The 20,588-nt window shown below is 37.0% G+C and overlaps 1 protein-coding gene across 1 annotated transcript in view; it reads left to right on the top strand.

Annotated features, from left to right (window-relative positions):
- Positions 1–20,588, top strand: part of LOC130913546 (mitochondrial import receptor subunit TOM70-like) — a 143,902-nt gene that overhangs the window by 106,654 nt on the left and 16,660 nt on the right. The window contains exon 13 of the mRNA XM_057832225.1: positions 7,220–7,360. Coding sequence (XP_057688208.1) covers positions 7,220–7,360 — 141 coding nt within the window. The remainder of the gene's footprint in view (positions 1–7,219; positions 7,361–20,588) is intronic.

The raw sequence follows: 20,588 nt of genomic DNA, 5'->3' as shown, positions 1-20,588 counted from the left end.
TATTTTGAATTGGTCCATTTTACCCTGAAAATCCCCGTTTACAGACATCACGCAACCGCTTTTGTTTCAACCTAGCCACAAAAAGAAGGTAAGTAATTATTGTTATTATTCAAAATGTCTGTCATTTTTAGCTCAGAATCATTAATTCATGTTTAATATTTAGTTCCAAAAAGAAAAATGATTTTTAAAAAAATGAAAGAAAAAATAAAAACACTTAAAAAAAAAAAACTCGCATATTTTAAACTTAAACAAATTACATCACAATGAAAAATTTGGCGTCTCTAAAAAAGTCACGGATATCTACCTCATCACTATCACTAAATTGTATTTTTTTGTTACTGTCGCATTTTTCCCGATATGTTAGATGAAAAATAATCGATCCAAACAAAGACAAATGGAAAAATAACGTTTAAAAGGGTAACTATATGAAAAAAGAAAATCTCGACCACTCCTTGGTGTCTGCAATTTCTGCATCGTGACCCATGTTATATCACCATGTTTCACCCATAAAATGTCCAAAAAATCAGGCTGTGGGCATTCACAACTGTGTCTTGACACTCGGTGATACATGCTACATGGAGTTTTTGGATCGAAACAAGGTAAATACGTGATAATATCTCTAAATAATAATATCTTAAAATTGTGGCGTCTTTAATTCTGCTCTCGCCTCCAGATAGGGTTTCCCTGTTTAAAGAATTATTTTTTTTTTAAATGCCCTCCTGTTAAAAATTTTTCTTCCCCCAGAAAATTGAGATTTTAAGCTTTCCAATGATGTATCCCACATGCAATTTTGAAAGTTGGCCAAATTGGGGGTCCCAGAGCTGAACTTCAAGTCACCTGAGTGTTTTCCGCCATATACTGTATAGAAATGTTGTAAAGCAAGAAAACAAAAAAAGATATTTTTTGAATGGGTCAAAATTATTTTTCGAACAGATCATGTGACTAGCACTTTAGACGGTCATTTCCTTTGCATATTATTAAAATAAATAAATAAATAGGGGAGGGCAATTTTATTTTACAAATGATTTTTTTTCTTTGATTGAATTTTTTTTTTTTTTTTTGATTGAAGCAACTTTTGGGGGGAATTATTGACATTTCCTACCCATAATATGACCCAAACACTAAAGGGATTGCTCAAATCAGAACTTTTTTTAAATGAAAAATGAAGTGAAGTTTGGAGTCCCAAATATTTTTTTGCATTCAAAAACTTTTTTTTTTCTATGATTGAAATTTTTCTTTTTTTGATTGAAGTGATTTTTCTTTTGAAAATATATATATTTTATGTAAGAAGCAACTAATTTTTTAATTCAATAATAAAGACACAAATGTCCAAGCCAAAATGTGGCTCAAACACAAAACATTACTTTCATTTAAAAAAATGCTCCGATCAAAAAAAATTTTTTTGACTTAAATTAGAAAAAAAAAAACTTCAAATAAAAATTGCTTTCAAATGCATTTTTTTGAGTTTCAAATTTATTTTTGCGTTCAAACATTTTTTTTGATTGAAGTGACTTTTTTCATTGAAAATATATATTTTGATTGATGCAACTTTTTAAATTTTTTTTTGATCGAATAATGAAGACACAACTATACCTCCATATAGCTCCGTCCAGGAGATAAAATTTTTGACTGAGGTAACAAGGCACCGTCTAAACGTTTGCATTACTCTAACACAGGGGTCCCCATCTGCCGGGCCGCGGACCGGTACCGGTCCGTGGCGCATTTGCGACCGGGCCGCAAAGAAAAAATAATTTAATAACGACAGCATTCTGGCCGAATTAACCCTGTGCCCCTGCTTAACACACCAATATCTCTGTCTACTCTAGATATAATACTACGGGATAGATTACAATGTTGTCATAGAAGTCCATTGATTGGACTGCTAGCAGTACATCTTGTTTGTGTATATAACATATCTATGTGCGCTTGTCTTCGATAATAGCGTATTACTAGGCCGCGGCGCAGCACATTTGTTCCCGGAAATAATTAGCCCCCACACGGGCGAAGATAACAGGAAAACAGACGTCTTTGGAAATATTTTTACGGGGAAAAGGATATTTTTACGGTGAAAAGGGCACCTGACGAGCCTACAACCTCGAAGACCTACGAACTGCGAAGGAGTGGCTTCGTCACCTGTTTGTGAATAAACAGAGAGATCGCAAATGACGGCGTCATTCTGGAATATCCTGACATCGCGACAAGAGCGTTGAAAACCTTACTACAATTTCCAACATCGTATCTTTGTGAAGCCGGCTTCTTAATTAATGTTTAACGATAAGGTGAAGTCGTTAATGGTGAGCGCGGTGTGCAGCTGTTGTGTGAAGCTTACATGGCAGGATGTATCTGAGAACTTTTCTACAAGTCCTTCCATGATCAAACGTAAGTTAATATTCCTCCGTCCTCCATCGTTGCAACTTTTGATGGGTTGCAAAATTTGTCAGAACACCGGTCCGTGAAAAAAAAGACCCAAATAACACCTGTCCGTGGTGCAAAAAAGGTTGGGGACCCCTGCTCTAACATACGTAATACAATCAATCAGGGAATAGTATCATTTCTCATAGGTACTGTAGGATTGTTTGTACTACTCTAAAACGCTAACACATTCATTATAGTAAAGCATCTAACTATAGTTTAGGCAGACTTCACTCCATGACCTTGGACACAGTAAAGTGAATCACCTTGTCAGCCCTGTCGGGGATCATGAGGGGGAAATGAAAAAGATGGTACCGTTTCTCGTAGGCACAGTCTAACCGTTTGCATTACTCTAACACACGTAATACAAACAATCAGGTAATAGTATCATTTCTCATATGTACTGTAGGATTGTTTGTACTACTCTAAAACATCGAATAGATAATAAATAGCACACCATAGTTTAACTCATTCACTTCCAGCCATTTTCACCAGAGCAAGGCCCTTTGCTCCTGGCCGTTTTTTCCGGATTTTGACTGATTTTGCAAGGCCCACAGAAAATTCTGTTCCATTGCTATATAAACATGGAACCCACCAAAAGAAAGATTAGACTCTCTTTTTTCAGCAGAAAAAAAAGTTCATATCTTTTTCCATTCTTTAGAAATCAGCATTAGAAAATAGCTTAGTTTGAGCAATTTTCCAATTTCTGATGAAAAAATGGAGAAAATGAGCTTTTGTAAACGCATACATTTCAAACATACGTTTGACTTTAACACGGCTATTTTTTGCTTCAGTGACATCCCAAACATCTGAATAATGTTTTCCTTTTACAAAATTACATGAACAACCAGACAAATAGAGCTGTTGATAGAAAAGTAGCAATTTATTCACACATGACTACTGAGAGATGACAGTTTGTTGCCGAGATGAGGCCGTTGTCGCCTTGTCAGCCGTATAAACTTTTCCCTCATCGTTGTCTGTCTCACAAAGATGGATTATTTTTGCGTTTCTGCGGGGTCTGCTTGGCGAGCCGCTTTACTGAAGGTCTCACTCGTTTTGCGCAGTCTTCCAACGCCTGGCCTTCCAGGCGTCCTCTCGTTGTTTTGTTCGGTCGGAGCGCCGCCTGGGCTCAGGCCGCCAGCGCTCTGACAATGCTGCCCGGCCGGCCGTTCACTGCTGTTGAATCGGGTTGCCTGGTCTTGCAAAATGCGCTACTGCCAGTTTTATTGCTTTAAAATGGGTTAGGAGTAGTGTTGTTCCGATCATGATTTTTTGCTCCCGATCCGATCCCGAACGTTTTAGTTTGAGTATCTGCCGATCCCGATATTTCCCGATCCGATTGCTTTTTTTTGCTCCCGATTTAATTCCAATCATTCCCGATAATTTTTCCCGATCATATACAGTTTGGCAATGCATTAAGAAAAAAATGAATAAAACTCGGACGAATATATACATTCAACATACAGTACATATGTACTGTATTTGTTTATTATGACAATAAACCCTCAAGATGGCATTTACATTATTAACATTGTTTCTGTGAGAGGGATCCACGGATAGAAAGACTTGTGACTTTGTGTATTGTAACTAAATATTGCCATCTAGTGTATTTGTTGAGCTTTCAGTAAATGATAGCGGCATGCCCCAATGCATGATGGGAGTGGAACCATGATGGGAAGTAAAACCATGACTGTGTGTTGTGCTATCAATGTAAATATCTTCTCTACTTGGGGTAATAATTCAAGGTGTATTGGCAATGAGCTGTTAAAGGCTGGCAAATCCGCTCTACACATGTTGCGATGCTATTGATCTCTCTTTACAGATTTAACACTGTTGTTACAGGTTGAGTATCATACCAAAGTGATTATGCAAATGTTACACAATTTGATGTGACACATTTATTAATAAATTAGATGCTGCCATTAATGGGATAGTTTAAATATCTCTATGTCAAGCCTAAACTACAGGCTCTGACTGAGTGTAACATATTATGTCTGAATGTTAAATACAGTAAGAAAGCAATACATCAAAGTTATATATTTATATATTAACAAAAGGCATGGCCGATATTTTATTGCCGCTTCTGATACTTTGAAAATGACGTAATCGGCGCCAATCAATTGGGACATCTCTAGTTAGGAGTGCTGTTCTTTGTTTCTCAGATACATTGGAAGGTATATAGAGCCTACCCACAGACGTCATAAAGCCACGTGTCGCTGTATGGTTCCGCCCACTTGTCCGTCATTTTGTCTCTCTATTAGCATTGGTTTCAATTGATCAAGGAATTTAAAATGCATTTCATGGAAGACCCGGTATTCGGCCATTCCTTACTACGCGGCGAAACGTCCTACACAATGCTCAGGGCGCTTGCGCATGCATTCACACGCATGCGCACATCGGTTAGAGGCGATGATTACTCACTATTTTTGTTTTTATTTAGTTATTTAGAACCTTTTCACAGCCTCAAAGATACTTTTTGCATGTATTACCCTCTCATACTTTTAACCATTGTGTTTTTTTGTGTTAGCTTTGAAGCAGTTGACCACATTAGTCACGTAGCGTATTTAAACCGTCCTTATTTGATATAACTACATTTAAGTATTTTCTGCATACATTTTTTAGTACCTTATTCCTGTATGCATCTAAACAAAACAAGTTAAGAGCGCACGGTAGTACTTTAGGTGTCAAATTCGACTAATGTAGGACGTTTCGCCAATGTAAGACATTTTGGCAGAACACCGGTGCTTTCTGATGCCGTAAACTCACTGGATGTGTTGCATAAAAGGCGTTATGTGGAAAAGCTTCGTTCTATACAGTCGCCAGATCCATATTTGATGCCTAAATCGATGATTTTTGACCGGCTGCCTTCACCGTCTCTGCCTGACCCTGATATTTACAACTATCTTGTCCACACAAAATCAGCCTATTCTCACGAAAGTTTGAAAGACTTTAAGAGCTTGGAGGCTTATAAATGCTACGTTGCTGGTTGGGTGAAACAGGTCCTCGTACACGAAAATTTGGCAGGAATCTTGTGCTCGGAAGGTGAGTTACGAAATTTTCAATTCAAAATCTTTTGTTCTTGCTAACATCCACTGTCAAGTCTAATGTATTTCATGTCATTTGTCAATGGAGCTAGGGCTTTTAAATTTTATATGGTTTAGCGATAGCACTCACTACATACATACGTGTATGTTGTCGGCTATTAGCCTAGCAATGATCTTAATTGTGGTTGTCAGCCCAAAACCCTCTAAATATATATTAAATGCATCTTACCAGATATAAAATGACTACTACATAATCTGTGGTAATCGTTTGGAGCCCAGTTTTCTCGTCGAATTGCAGCAGCCCATCTCGCTCTCTTCTCTCCGGGTCTCTCGGAATCCGGTAGAACTTCAAGTCTCTCCGTCTTCTCCGTCTATCTTCTCTGTTATTGCAACCGACCGCCACACACGCCTTCACCATTTTGATTATTAATGTTAACGAGCAGAAAAACAACGTCGTAAATAGGAGGAATGTACGTAGCCGTAACAGGTCAACACGATGTGTTGCCGGACAAGTGGGCGGCACCAGTCAGGAGAGCGGAGTTGTGACGTCACGTGGGTAGGGTCTATATGCTTCTTATTAAAAAAAAATGCAAAAGACGTATAAATACGTTTTTGGGACAGTGAAGCATTTAAAAATAGAACATATTTATACGTTTCCGGGAGCAAATGAGTTGATGAAAAGAAGCAGAATAGATACACAACGCCATCTTATCACAGAAGCCCAACGTGTGCGTCACAAGCAAGATTGACGCACCAACTCTAGCAATCCGTTCTCCCGGCTACTCCAAGGACAAAGAGCAGGGCGCTCTGTCCTAAAACAAGTAGGGTCTCGCCCAGCCAGGATAACAAAGTTGATAGCGGGCGCTTGGGACGTCAAGACCAGCGTCGGTCGCTGTGGCAACCACGTCCCAGCCACGCACGAACCTAACCGCCCAAAACCGGCCACAGAGGGTTGATCCCAAGACAACCCCCAGCCACACCTTCGGCCCGGCCCACTCCACTGCAGCTTTCAAAAAAGACTGGACACTGAGATAGGAAATGTTTTTGCTGCTCAGATCATTGCTATGTAGCCGTTGTTTTGACAACCCTGGATCCAGAATTGTCCCTCCGTCGTCTGTTTTTGCCTTGTTTTTTGACCATTGTCGACGAATAAATTGTCAACTTGTTTTCGGTGAGCCTTCTTCAAACTTTTGGAACATGGAGTCAGTACAAAGGGTTAACACAGGAAGGGAACGTGCGCAATATTGGCCCCCACCAGTCTCTTTGGGGACGGCCTCAGCAGAGCGCCACTTTGTTCGGCTGTCTCCGTTTCTGCGGCTTGGTGCGGGCGGCCGAATTCCTTCAGCACGACACCGGCGGGCGTACCATATTCAATGGATGATGATCTTGGCGAAAAGTATAGCTGTCCTTCCAGCAGCCTGATTTAGAATTCCCCACAAGAATGATGGGAAACACAAAAACGCTCACTTTCAACTTTATTATAAATATTCTTGTAAGTTAATTTTTTTTTTGCTGACACTGCGATTCGGGGTCATCAACCTGTTGTGCCCCCCTTTGCCCCAGAAGTCAAACTCCGCCTAGTCCACACATGGACATAAGGAGACCTTGTAATGCCAAGCAATATAACCTGAAAGGTGATTTTTTTTTGCCTTCTCTTTTACTGTGTAACTTGAATGTGTGAAGTGTCAGCTGAAAAGATGTTATGTGACTTTTAAGAGGGTGTTAAAAGTATACGCTAATTCTCGATTCCTGTTTTACTGCAGATTATTACAGCTCCAGTGGAAACGAGGCATGGACTGGAGAAGCTTGTGTGGGTTGGCCCTGGACCTCATCAGAGAAGCCATCGAAATCGACAACAAATGTGCCTTTGCTCACGAATCATTGGGATATGTCGAACATGCATGGTGAGGACACAACTGACTTTCCTGTATATATATATATATGAAAATTGTGAAGCAATAAAACAGGAACAAAAATGAATGAAATGAACAAAAAAATGTTTATATTGGGCCAAAATTATGTTTTGAACAGATCATGTGACTAACACCTTAGACTGTCATATGCTTTGCATTTAATTGTCATTAAAAAAAAATATTAGGGGAGGGCAATTTTATTTTTCAAATGATTTTTTCCTTTGATTTTTTTTTTTTTTTTTTTTTTTTTTTTTTTTTACCGAAGCAACTTTAATTGCCTGGATTGAACGATTGAGACACAAATGTCCTACCCTTAATATGGCCCAAATACAAAAAGAATTGCTTTAATCAAAACTTTTCCAATGAAAAATTAACTGTTCAAATGCAGATTTTTCAATCTCAAATATCTTTCCGCATTCAAAAACTTTTTGTACGATTGAAAATTTTCTTTTTTTTTTTTTGGATTGATTTTTCTTTATAAACATAGATTCTTTTTAAGCAACTTACCTCATCGGCCCGAATATAAGACGGCCCTGATTATAACACGATCCCCTCTTTTTCAAGACTCAAGTTTAAAAAAAGACTTTTTGAACAACAAATTCATTTTTATACAGAAAATAATTAACAGTACATCTGAAACAAATGATTATAACAATATATTTGAGAAAAAAAGCATGTTATTTTGCCTCATTCAAATCTTAATACAGTGGTACCTCTACATACGATCACTTCGACACACGATCTTTTCGACATCCGACGTAAAATTTGAGCCGCCATTTGTTTCTACATCCGACGAGTTGCTCGAAATACGACGACATGACAGCACTGCAAACGAACCCACGGTGGATTTTCTTATGTGAGAAATCAACACAGTTTTCAAAAAAAGTTGATACAGTTGGAGAAACAAGGAAAAAAGTGATGCTTACCTTTGAAATGAAGATGCAAGTTATAGAAAAATATGAGCTTGGGGTGCGCGTCCCTGAACTGGCTCAACAATACAGCTCCATGGTCCTCTTATGACCACCGTTCGCCACTATTTATAAGTTAAAGTGACAATTATTATTGTGGTAACATTGCCAAGGAAATCGCCAGCTTTGTCACGTTTTTATCATTTATTTAAGAACTTATCCAACACAAAACGCTCATTGTCTTAAGCAGTTGACTGCTCTCAGGAAAACGAAAGTATTATCTCTACCGCACCGACCTATCTCACTGGAGACGTCACCTTCGCGGTGCGTTCAGGGACAGTAAAAAGTGTCCGCCATATTAGAATCCGATTCGTTACATTATTTTCAGGAATAATTATTAATTCTTCTTCTTCTTCTTATATTATTCTGAATTATTTATTTATAACTTATTTGTTTTTCTATGTTTAATTGCCATTTGTAACAGTGCCAGCAGTATTTATTAAGAATTTAGTGTATGTTTTTAGGCTTTGGAACGAATTAATGGAATTATAATGTATTCCTATGGGAAAATCCTGCTCGACATACGACCATTTCGACTTACAAACAAGGTCCTGGAACGAATTAAATTCGTATGTAGAGGTACCACTGTATCTGAATATTTAAATATCGAAACTAAAGTGCAATCACATTGGTAAATGAATGGCTTCTGGTTTTTGAAATGTAAATAAACCAATCTATTGTGATAAAACAACAAAATTGCAATAACTGCATTTACCATCAAAGTGAAGTCTATCTGTAACTGTAGTCTTGAAACAAATCTAAATAAGGAAAAACGTTGCAATAAAATAATGCAAACTGGTTAAACTTGAGAGTAGCTGAGTATTGTCATGACAGAACATCGCTCCAATGATAATCTGGCGCCATCTAGCGTCGTGAATGGGTATAATGTCTAGACCGCGAAAATAAGTCGACCCCCACTTTTTCAGTCTTATTTCAATTCAAAAACACTGTCTTACATTCGGGCCAATATGGTATTTTTTGATTGAATAAAGACAAAAATGTCCTTGCCAAAATGTGGCCCAAACACAAATCAACATAACTTCAATCAAAAACGTTGCTTCAATCAAAAAAAAAAAAAAAAAGGCTTTTACATGCGTTTTTTTTGTTGAGTTTTTTGAGTTTCAAATTTATTTATTGTTTTATACAGGCATGAAAATGTCTCACCTTTCGGCGAAATTCGCCGTTTTGATGTAAAAAAGGGCAACCTACGTGAATTGTGGTGATCAAAAGAGAAATTTATTTATTGCAATAACTGCATTTACCATCAAAGTGAAGTCTATCTGTAACAGTCTTGAAACAAATCTAAATCAGGAAAAACCTTGCAATAAAATAATGCAAACTGGTTAAACTTGAGAGTAGATGAGTATTGACATGACAGAACATCGCTTCAATGATAATCTGGCGCCATCTTGCATGTGCATGTGAATGGGTATAATGTCTAGACCGCGAAAATAAGTCGACCCCCACTTTTTCAGTCTTATTTCAATTCAAAAACACCGTCTTATATTCGGGCCAATATGGTATTTTTTGATTGAATAATAAAGACAAAAATGTCCTTGCCAAAATGTGGCCCAAACACAAATCAACATAACTTCAATCAAAAATGTTGCTTCAATCAAAAAAAAAAAAAAAAAAAGGCTTTTACATGCGTTTTTTTTGTTGAGTTTTTTGAGTTCCAAATTTATTTATTGTTTTATTCAGGCATGAAAATGTCTCACCTTTCGGCGAAATTCGCCGTTTTGAAGTAAAAAAGGGCAACCTACGTGAATTGTGTAGATCAGAGGAGAAATTTATTTATTGCAATAACTGCATTTACCATCAAAGTGAAGTCTATCTGTAACAGTCTTGAAACAAATCTAAATAAGGAAAAACCTTGCAATAAAATAATGCAAACTGGTTAAACCTGAGAGTAGCTGAGTATTGTCATGACAGAACATCGCGTCAATGATAATCTGGCGCCATCTAGCGTCGTGAATGGGTATAATGTCTAGACCGCGAAAATAAGACGACCCCCACTTTTTCAGTCTTATTTCAATTCAAAAACACTGTCTTATATTGAGGGCAATATGGTATTTTTTGATTGAATAATAAAGACAAAAATGTCCTTGCCAAAATCTGGCCCAAACACAAATCAACATAACTTCAATCAAAAATGTTGCTTCAATCAAAAAAAAAAAAAAAAAAAGGCTTTTACATGCGTTTTTTTTGTTGAGTTTTTTGAGTTCCAAATTTATTTATTGTTTTATTCAGGCATGAAAATGTCTCACCTTTCGGCGAAATTCGCCGTTTTGAAGTAAAAAAGGGCAACCTACGTGAATTGTGTAGATCAGAGGAGAAATTTATTTATTGCAATAACTGCATTTACCATCAAAGTGAAGTCTATCTGTAACAGTCTTGAAACAAATCTAAATAAGGAAAAACCTTGCAATAAAATAATGCAAACTGGTTAAACCTGAGAGTAGCTGAGTATTGTCATGACAGAACATCGCGTCAATGATAATCTGGCGCCATCTAGCGTCGTGAATGGGTATAATGTCTAGACCGCGAAAATAAGACGACCCCCACTTTTTCAGTCTTATTTCAATTCAAAAACACTGTCTTATATTGAGGGCAATATGGTATTTTTTGATTGAATAATAAAGACAAAAATGTCCTTGCCAAAATGTGGCCCAAACACAAATCAACATAACTTCAATCAAAAATGTTGCTTCAATCAAAAAAAAAAAAAAAAAAAGGCTTTTACATGCGTTTTTTTTGTTGAGTTTTTTGAGTTCCAAATTTATTTATTGTTTTATTCAGGCATGAAAATGTCTCACCTTTCGGCGAAATTCGCCGTTTTGAAGTAAAAAAGGGCAACCTACGTGAATTGTGTAGATCAGAGGAGAAATTTATTTATTGCAATAACTGCATTTACCATCAAAGTGAAGTCTATCTGTAACAGTCTTGAAACAAATCTAAATAAGGAAAAACCTTGCAATAAAATAATGCAAACTGGTTAAACCTGAGAGTAGCTGAGTATTGTCATGACAGAACATCGCGTCAATGATAATCTGGCGCCATCTAGCGTCGTGAATGGGTATAATGTCTAGACCGCGAAAATAAGACGACCCCCACTTTTTCAGTCTTATTTCAATTCAAAAACACTGTCTTATATTGAGGGCAATATGGTATTTTTTGATTGAATAATAAAGACAAAAATGTCCTTGCCAAAATGTGGCCCAAACACAAATCAACATAACTTCAATCAAAAATGTTGCTTCAATCAAAAAAAAAAAAAAAAAAAGGCTTTTACATGCGTTTTTTTTGTTGAGTTTTTTGAGTTCCAAATTTATTTATTGTTTTATTCAGGCATGAAAATGTCTCACCTTTCGGCGAAATTCGCCGTTTTGAAGTAAAAAAGGGCAACCTACGTGAATTGTGTAGATCAGAGGAGAAATTTATTTATTGCAATAACTGCATTTACCATCAAAGTGAAGTCTATCTGTAACAGTCTTGAAACAAATCTAAATAAGGAAAAACCTTGCAATAAAATAATGCAAACTGGTTAAACCTGAGAGTAGCTGAGTATTGTCATGACAGAACATCGCGTCAATGATAATCTGGCGCCATCTAGCGTCGTGAATGGGTATAATGTCTAGACCGCGAAAATAAGACGACCCCCACTTTTTCAGTCTTATTTCAATTCAAAAACACTGTCTTATATTGAGGGCAATATGGTATTTTTTGATTGAATAATAAAGACAAAAATGTCCTTGCCAAAATCTGGCCCAAACACAAATCAACATAACTTCAATCAAAAACGTTGCTTCAAACAAACAAACAAACAAAAAAAGGCTTTTACATGCGTTTTTTTTGTTGAGTTTTTTGAGTTTCAAATTTATTTATTGTTTTATACAGGCATGAAAATGTCTCACCTTTCGGCGAAATTCGCCGTTTTGATGTAAAAAAGTGCAACCTACGTGAATTGTGGTGATCAAAAGAGAAATTTATTTATTGCAATAACTGCATTTACCATCAAAGTGAAGTCTATCTGTAACAGTCTTGAAACAAATCTTAATCAGGAAAAACCTTGCAATAAAATAATGCAAACTGGTTAAACTTGAGAGTAGATGAGTATTGACATGACAGAACATCGCTTCAATGATAATCTGGCGCCATCTTGCATCGTGAATGGGTATAATGTCTAGACCGCGAAAATAAGTCGACCCCCACTTTTTCAGTCTTATTTCAATTCAAAAACACCGTCTTATATTCGGGCCAATATGGTATTTTTTGATTGAATAATAAAGACAAAAATGTCCTTGCCAAAATGTGGCCCAAACACAAATCAACATAACTTCAATCAAAAATGTTGCTTCAATCAAAAAAAAAAAAAAAAAAAAAGGCTTTTACATGCGTTTTTTTTGTTGAGTTTTTTGAGTTCCAAATTTATTTATTGTTTTATTCAGGCATGAAAATGTCTCACCTTTCGGCGAAATTCGCCGTTTTGAAGTAAAAAAGGGCAACCTACGTGAATTGTGTAGATCAGAGGAGAAATTTATTTATTGCAATAACTGCATTTACCATCAAAGTGAAGTCTATCTGTAACAGTCTTGAAACAAATCTAAATAAGGAAAAACCTTGCAATAAAATAATGCAAACTGGTTAAACCTGAGAGTAGCTGAGTATTGTCATGACAGAACATCGCGTCAATGATAATCTGGCGCCATCTAGCGTCGTGAATGGGTATAATGTCTAGACCGCGAAAATAAGACGACCCCCACTTTTTCAGTCTTATTTCAATTCAAAAACACTGTCTTATATTGAGGGCAATATGGTATTTTTTGATTGAATAATAAAGACAAAAATGTCCTTGCCAAAATCTGGCCCAAACACAAATCAACATAACTTCAATCAAAAACGTTGCTTCAAACAAACAAACAAAAAAAAAAAGGCTTTTACATGCGTTTTTTTTGTTGAGTTTTTTGAGTTTCAAATTTATTTATTGTTTTATACAGGCATGAAAATGTCTCACCTTTCGGCGAAATTCGCCGTTTTGATGTAAAAAAGTGCAACCTACGTGAATTGTGGTGATCAAAAGAGAAATTTATTTATTGCAATAACTGCATTTACCATCAAAGTGAAGTCTATCTGTAACAGTCTTGAAACAAATCTAAATCAGGAAAAACCTTGCAATAAAATAATGCAAACTGGTTAAACTTGAGAGTAGATGAGTATTGACATGACAGAACATCGCTTCAATGATAATCTGGCGCCATCTTGCATCGTGAATGGGTATAATGTCTAGACCGCGAAAATAAGTCGACCCCCACTTTTTCAGTCTTATTTCAATTCAAAAACACCGTCTTATATTCGGGCCAATATGGTATTTTTTGATTGAATAATAAAGACAAAAATGTCCTTGCCAAAATGTGGCCCAAACACAAATCAACATAACTTCAATCAAAAACGTTGCTTCAATCAAAAAAAACAAAAAAAAACTTCTTCAATCCCCCCCCCAAAAAACCCAAAAAAACAAAGAAAATAGCTTTTACATGCATTTTTTTTGTTATTTGAGTTTCAAATTTATTTTTACATTCAAAGCCTTTTTTTTTTTTAAATTCAGGCATGAAAATGTCTCACCTTTCGGCGAAATTCGCCGTTTTGATGTAAAAAAGGGCAACCTACGTGAATTGTGTAGATCAGAGGAGAAATTTATTTATTGCAATAACTGCATTTACCATCAAAGTGAAGTCTCTATAACTATAGTCTTGAAACAAATCTAAATAAGGAAAAACCTTGCAATAAAATAATGCAAACTGGTTAAACTTGAGAGTAGCTGAGTATTGACATGACAGAACATCGCTTCAATGATAATCTGGCGCCATCTAGCGTCGTGAATGGGTATAATGTCTAGACCGCGAAAATAAGACGACCCCCACTTTTTCAGTCTTATTTCAATTCAAAAACACTGTCTTATAGTGAGGGCAATATGGTATTTTTTGATTGAATAATAAAGACAAATATGTCCTTGCCAAAATCTGGCCCAAACACAAATCAACATAACTTCAATCAAAAACGTTGCTTCAAACAAACAAACAAAAAAAAAAAGGCTTTTACATGCATTTTTTTTGTTGAGTTTTTTGAGTTTCAAATTTATTTATTGTTTTATACAGGCATGAAAATGTCTCACCTTTCGGCGAAATTCGCCGTTTTGATGTAAAAAAGGGCAACCTACGTGAATTGTGGAGATCAAAAGAGAAATTTATTTATTGCAATAACTGCATTTACCATCAAAGTGAAGTCTCTCTGTAACAGTCTTGAAACAAATCTAAATAAGGAAAAACCTTGCAATAAAATAATGCAAACTGGTTAAACTTGAGAGTAGATGAGTATTGACATGACAGAACATCGCTTCAATGATAATCTGGCGCCATCTCGCGTCGTGAATAAGCCTGTCGCAATATGCAATAATTCCATTTATCGCGCGATATATAAAAATGAAGGCGGTCATTTTTTCCGCTGCGATTTATCGCCTCGCGTGCACGTGTGTGCGCGCGTGCGGCAGACGTGCTGTTAAAAGTTCGTTACCAACTGCGCAAAATGCATCTTCGGTCCAGGTCCGGCAAAAACTAGCGCCAGAGCCAATCGTTCCCATTATATCCTATTGTTCAACGTATACCGGCCGCGTCAGTGCTCCGGAGTGACTGTAGACCATCTATGGCGCGCCGGTGTTGTTGACGTGTGGGCGCTCCCGTCAGGAGTGACATTTCACGCGGGGCGGCTATTTTTCGGCACAACGCTGGATATTTACAACGAAGTCCTCCAAAACATTGTTACCGACTTGGCTGCTACGAATAACCTCACTTTGACAACGAACAGCTGAATGAAATTAAAAGCGCTGTGCTTCAAACTCGTCCTGTTTATGAAAGCCGTCATATGCTGGTGTAGTAATGAGCAGACGTGACTCCAGCGGCACTTGCTAACTTTTTTAATGCGCGGTTGCGCGCACGCACACACTAGATATCATGAAATGGCAAACTAGATGTGCTACGGACCATGCCATTGGCTACGTGAGCCCAGAGTGATTATGGGACATGTAGTCCATATACTACATCGATGAATTCTAAACTGTCATTTGTCACATGAGGTTAAGAAGGCCAAATCAATCCATAACAGTGACTATAGATAATGTTGCAAATATTGTTAATTCAGTATGTGACACAGATGGATTCGGACCATAAATAGTATGTCTTGCTCATGTTGTAAACCTGGCTGCTAAGAGAGCTGTAGCAATCAACGGTGTGCCCTGCCTCACTTTACAAACAGTAAAGATTGTTCTCAGCACTTTTATACAAATTTTTTTCATATCAGTAAGAAGTAAGCACGTAAATATTATGCACTAAAATGCATGTTTATATGATGGCAAGGAAACAAAAAATACAGTTGTTATTTTTTTTGCAGAGCATTAAATGTATTGAATCGGATCGAAAATCGTGTCCCCCGTATCAAAATTCGTACCGAACCATGACTTAACTGTATCGTTGCATCCCTATGGAACACCATTGCAGAAGCTATGATGGGAAATGTTTTCATTTTCCTAAATGCTTAAGTTATTAAGTGCAATTTTTTATTTTTATTTTTTTAAACACATTTTATTTATTCTGTGTTTCTGTGCGGTATCAATATTGTTGTTTTTTACTTAAGAGGCAGGGTCTATTGTTTTTAGTTGTGATTTCTTAAAAAGTATATTTGAATTTAAGAGTAAATATTTATCGTGTTTAAATGGGTGTACTTGATCTATTAATATATACTGTATTCGCACTGTGTTATTGTAAATTGGTAAAAAAAAATTGGGGGGGGCGCAATAATATCGCATATCGCAATAATTTATGAGAATAATTATCGCACACTAAAATTTGTTATCGCGACAGGCCTACTTGTACGTATTAGTTTTGACGGACCGGAGAGGCGGAGCTGAACAGATCATGTGGACCGCCTCGTATTGACTATAATACAAACGTATTTGTTGCGTCATTCGGTACAGAGCTTAAAGTAGCGCGACGGACTCTGTGTGTTTCGGGGGTAAATTTCAGGCGAATAGGCACATTTTAAAATTTTTTAAATTTTTTAAATTTTGCCATGCACTCGCGTGTCAATAGTTAACCCTTCGCGTGCCAGTGCTGACACGTGTGTCATAGGTTGCCGACCCCTGGTGTAAAGGGAAGAATTAGTGGGGCCATGTATCGAGAGATTTTGAGTGAAAATCTCCTCCCGTCAGCATGGGCGTTGAAGATGAGACGTGGCTGGGTTTTTCAGCATGACAATGATCCAAGGGCGTAGGTTTGCATAGGAAGAGTAGGGACATATCACGACCAACTTTTCAGGATACTTAAATTGTCCCCACCAACTTTTACGCAACCTTATTTGCATTATATAATGACTTCAATTACATACGTAATTTAAATTGTCATCCCATGTTGTGAGGACAGAATTAACCCTACCATTATTAAGTGAATTACTATACTTTCAATATGTTCAGACTTACATTGACCCCTTTTGACTTGCTGAATGTGCTAGTCCATTTTTCCCCCCTCAAACGCAAATTTGATTGGCTGATGACTTGACACCCCCCCCCCCCCCCCCACACACACACACACACACACACTATTTTGCTCCCGAGGCTTTTGTGGTGGTGAATAAGCACTCTATTACATTCAGTTGGAGCCTCAAAGCTATCCAAAGGTGCTAAATAAACAAGAGATTATTGATTAGATTATTGTTTTTTCCAGCGATGCCGAGAAGCTGTAATAGCTGTAGTAGTAGCTCTACCGATTTCACCAATGAGACGTAGGCCGGTCGCGATAACAAATTTTAGTGTGCGATAATTATTCTCATAAATTATTGCGGTATGCGATATTATTTGCCCCCCCCCCCCCCCCCCAATTTTTTTTAACCAATTTACAATAACACAGTGAGAATACAGTATATACTAATAGATAAATTCAAAAATACTTTTGAAATCACAACTCAAAACAATAGACCATGCCTCTTAAGTAAAAAACAACAATATTGATACCGCACAGAAACACAGAATAAATAAAATGTGTTCACAAAAAAAAAAAAAAAAAAATGCACTTAATAACAAGCATTTAGGCAAATTAAAACTTTTTCCGTCATAGCTTCTGCAATGGTGTTCCATAGGGATGCAACGATACAGTTAAGTCACGGTTCGGTACGATTCTTGATACGGGGGACACTATTTTCAATCCGATTCAATACATTTAATGCTCTGTAAAAAAAAAAATTATATATATATATATATATATATATATATTTTTTTTTTTTGGCTAACGAGCAAAAATTTAATTGCCATCATATAAACATGCATTTTAGTGCATAATATTTATGTGCTTACCTCTTACTGATCTGAAAAACTTTTGTATTAAAGTGCTGAGAACAATCTTTACTGTTTGTAAAGTGAGGCGAGGCACACTGTTGATTGCTACAGCTCTCTTAGCAGCTAGGTTTACTACATGAGCAAGACATCCTATTTGTGGTCCGAATCCATCTGTGTCACGTACTGAATTAACACTATTTGCAACATTATTTATAGTCACTGGTATGGATTAATTTGGCCTTCTCAACTTCCATTCAGACATGACAGTTTAGAATTCATCGATGTAGTATATGGACTACGTGTCCCATAATCACTCTGTGCTCACGTAACCAATGGCATGGGACGTAGCACATCTAGTTTTCCATTTCTTGATATCTAGTGTGTGCGCGCATTAAAAAAGTTAGCAAGCGCCGCTGAAGTCACGTCTGCTCGTTACTACACAACACCAGCATATGACACAGCGCTCTTAATTTCATTCAGCTGTTCGTTGTCAAAGCGAGGTTGTTCGTAGCAGCCTAGTCGGTAACAATGTTTTGGCGGACTTCTTTGTAAATATCCGGCATTGTGCTGAAAAATAGCCGCCCCGCGTGAAATGTCACTCCTGACGGGAGCGCCCACACGACAACAACACCGGGGCGCCGTAGATGGTCCACAGTCACCCCGGAGCACTGACGCGGCCGGTATACGTTGAACAACAGGATATAATGGGAACGATTGGCTCCGGTGCTAGTTTTTGCCGGACCTGGAACGAAAATGCATTTTGCGCAGTTGGTAACAAGGAATCTGAACTTCTAACAGCACGTCTGCCGCACGCGCGCGCGCACTTGCACGCAAGGCGATAAATCGCAGCGGAAAAATTACCGCCTTCATTTTTATTTATCGCGCGATAAATGGAATTATTGCATATTGCAACGGGCTCAATGAGACGTCGCAAAAATAATCACATGACTCCATTATACTAATCGGACGCAAGCTTGCCGTTCTAGCTTCACGCCAGCCTGCTCAATCATGTGGTCTTTAGCACTTTTGATATTGAGCGCTGCTCTCAACATGACTCGAAAGTGCGGATTTCAACCTCTATCTCAGTTTTTATTTGGCCAAGGAAAACCAGATATATGCTCGTTTCGATTTCCAAATAGTAATAATTAGGGTTGTTCCGATCATGTTTTTTTGCTCCCGATCCGATCCCGATCATTTTAGTTTGAGTATCTGCCGATCCCGATATTTCCCAATCCGATTGCTTTTTTTTTGCTCCCGATTCAATTCCAATCATTCCCGATAATTTTTCCCGATCATATACATTTTGGCAATGCATTAAGAAAAAAATGAATAAAACGCAGACGAATATATACATTCAACATACAGTACATAAGTACTGTATTTGTTTATTATGACAATAAATCCTCAAGATGGCATTTATATTATTAACATTCTTCTGTGAGAGGGATCCACGGATAGAAAGACTTGTAATTCTTAAAGGATAAATGTGACTTTGTATATTGTGACTAAATATTGCCATCCAGTGTATTTGTTGAGCTTTCAGTAAATGATACTGCAGCCATTTAACTGTTCTGCCCAAATGCATGATGGGAAGTGCAACCATGACTGTGCGTAGGGGCACCAATTGATATATCTTCTCTGCGTTGGGAAAGAACATAGGGTGTCAAGTAAATGATCAACTACTAAGCTATTTTTAATTGCTAAGAGAGGGATTGTAAGGCTTTAGCCAAATAAAAAAAGGCTCCAAAGGCTGTCAAAATTCTCTCTACTCATTATACGCTGCCTTTTAGCGCTATATATAGGTAAAACGGCGCCTTTATAGATTGAACGTTACAATGCGTGAGTGGGTCGTGCAGCGCATGCGTTAATTATTTAGCGTGATTAATTTAAAATAAACTACTTACCGCCGTTAACGCAATAAATTTGATAGCTACTTGAAGCCAAAACTACTCTGGATGAGTGTAAGACATTTTGTCTGTAACGTTAAATACAATTAGAAATCGATTTAAATAAAAAATATCCAGTACTGTGCAAAGGTTTTAGGCAGGACACCTGCCTAAAACCTTTGCACAGTACTGTATATTTTTATTATATTATGTATATACAGGATATACTGTATGTATATATTTTCCCCAAGTGGAAGCTTCCATGATCCTAATAAATTTAATAATTAAAAAATATATATACAGTACTGTGCAAAAGTACTGTGTATATATATAAAAAAGGCATGTCCGATATTTTTTTGCCGATTTCGATACTTTGAAAATGACGTGATCGGACCCGATTGATCGGCATCCCGATCGATCGGGACATCTTTAGTAATAATGAAGGAACGCTTCACTATGAAAACTAGGAACTGTTTTCTCCACTAGAGGGCACTCATACTCTTTGGACGAATAATGCCTCATTTATGTTTTTTCTCTCATTGGAATTCAATTATCATCATGATTATTTTTTTGTATTTCTTTGGCTTAATGCGGTTATGTAATGTGTTATTGTCCAGTATCATTATAAAAACAATTCATATACCATTGTTTAAAAAACAAAATCTAACAAAAATAAGCAGTTACTTAAAGTGTTACGCTTACTTGAGTATTCTTTTCACTGTATGCTTTTTTTACTTGTACTTCAGTACGTTTTTTTTGGATGATTACGTTTACTCTTACTTGAGTGATATTATTTTGAAGTAACGGTACTCTTACTTGAGTAAAAGTTTTGGCTACTCTACCCACCACTGCGTTTAGATATTGCAATTTAAATTTGCTTATAAAATCCAGACACTTATTCTGGAAGTTAAATAAATTTGTATTGCTTTATTTTGCATTAATAATTTAGCCTAACAATTCATTTGGTTCACATTGGAGAGAAGTGT

Source organism: Corythoichthys intestinalis, chromosome 3 (genome assembly GCF_030265065.1).
Source record: "Corythoichthys intestinalis isolate RoL2023-P3 chromosome 3, ASM3026506v1, whole genome shotgun sequence".
In the NCBI taxonomy this organism is placed as follows: domain Eukaryota; kingdom Metazoa; phylum Chordata; class Actinopteri; order Syngnathiformes; family Syngnathidae; genus Corythoichthys; species Corythoichthys intestinalis.
Note: the sequence above shows the minus strand (reverse complement) of the source record. Positions and strands in the feature narration are given on the sequence as shown.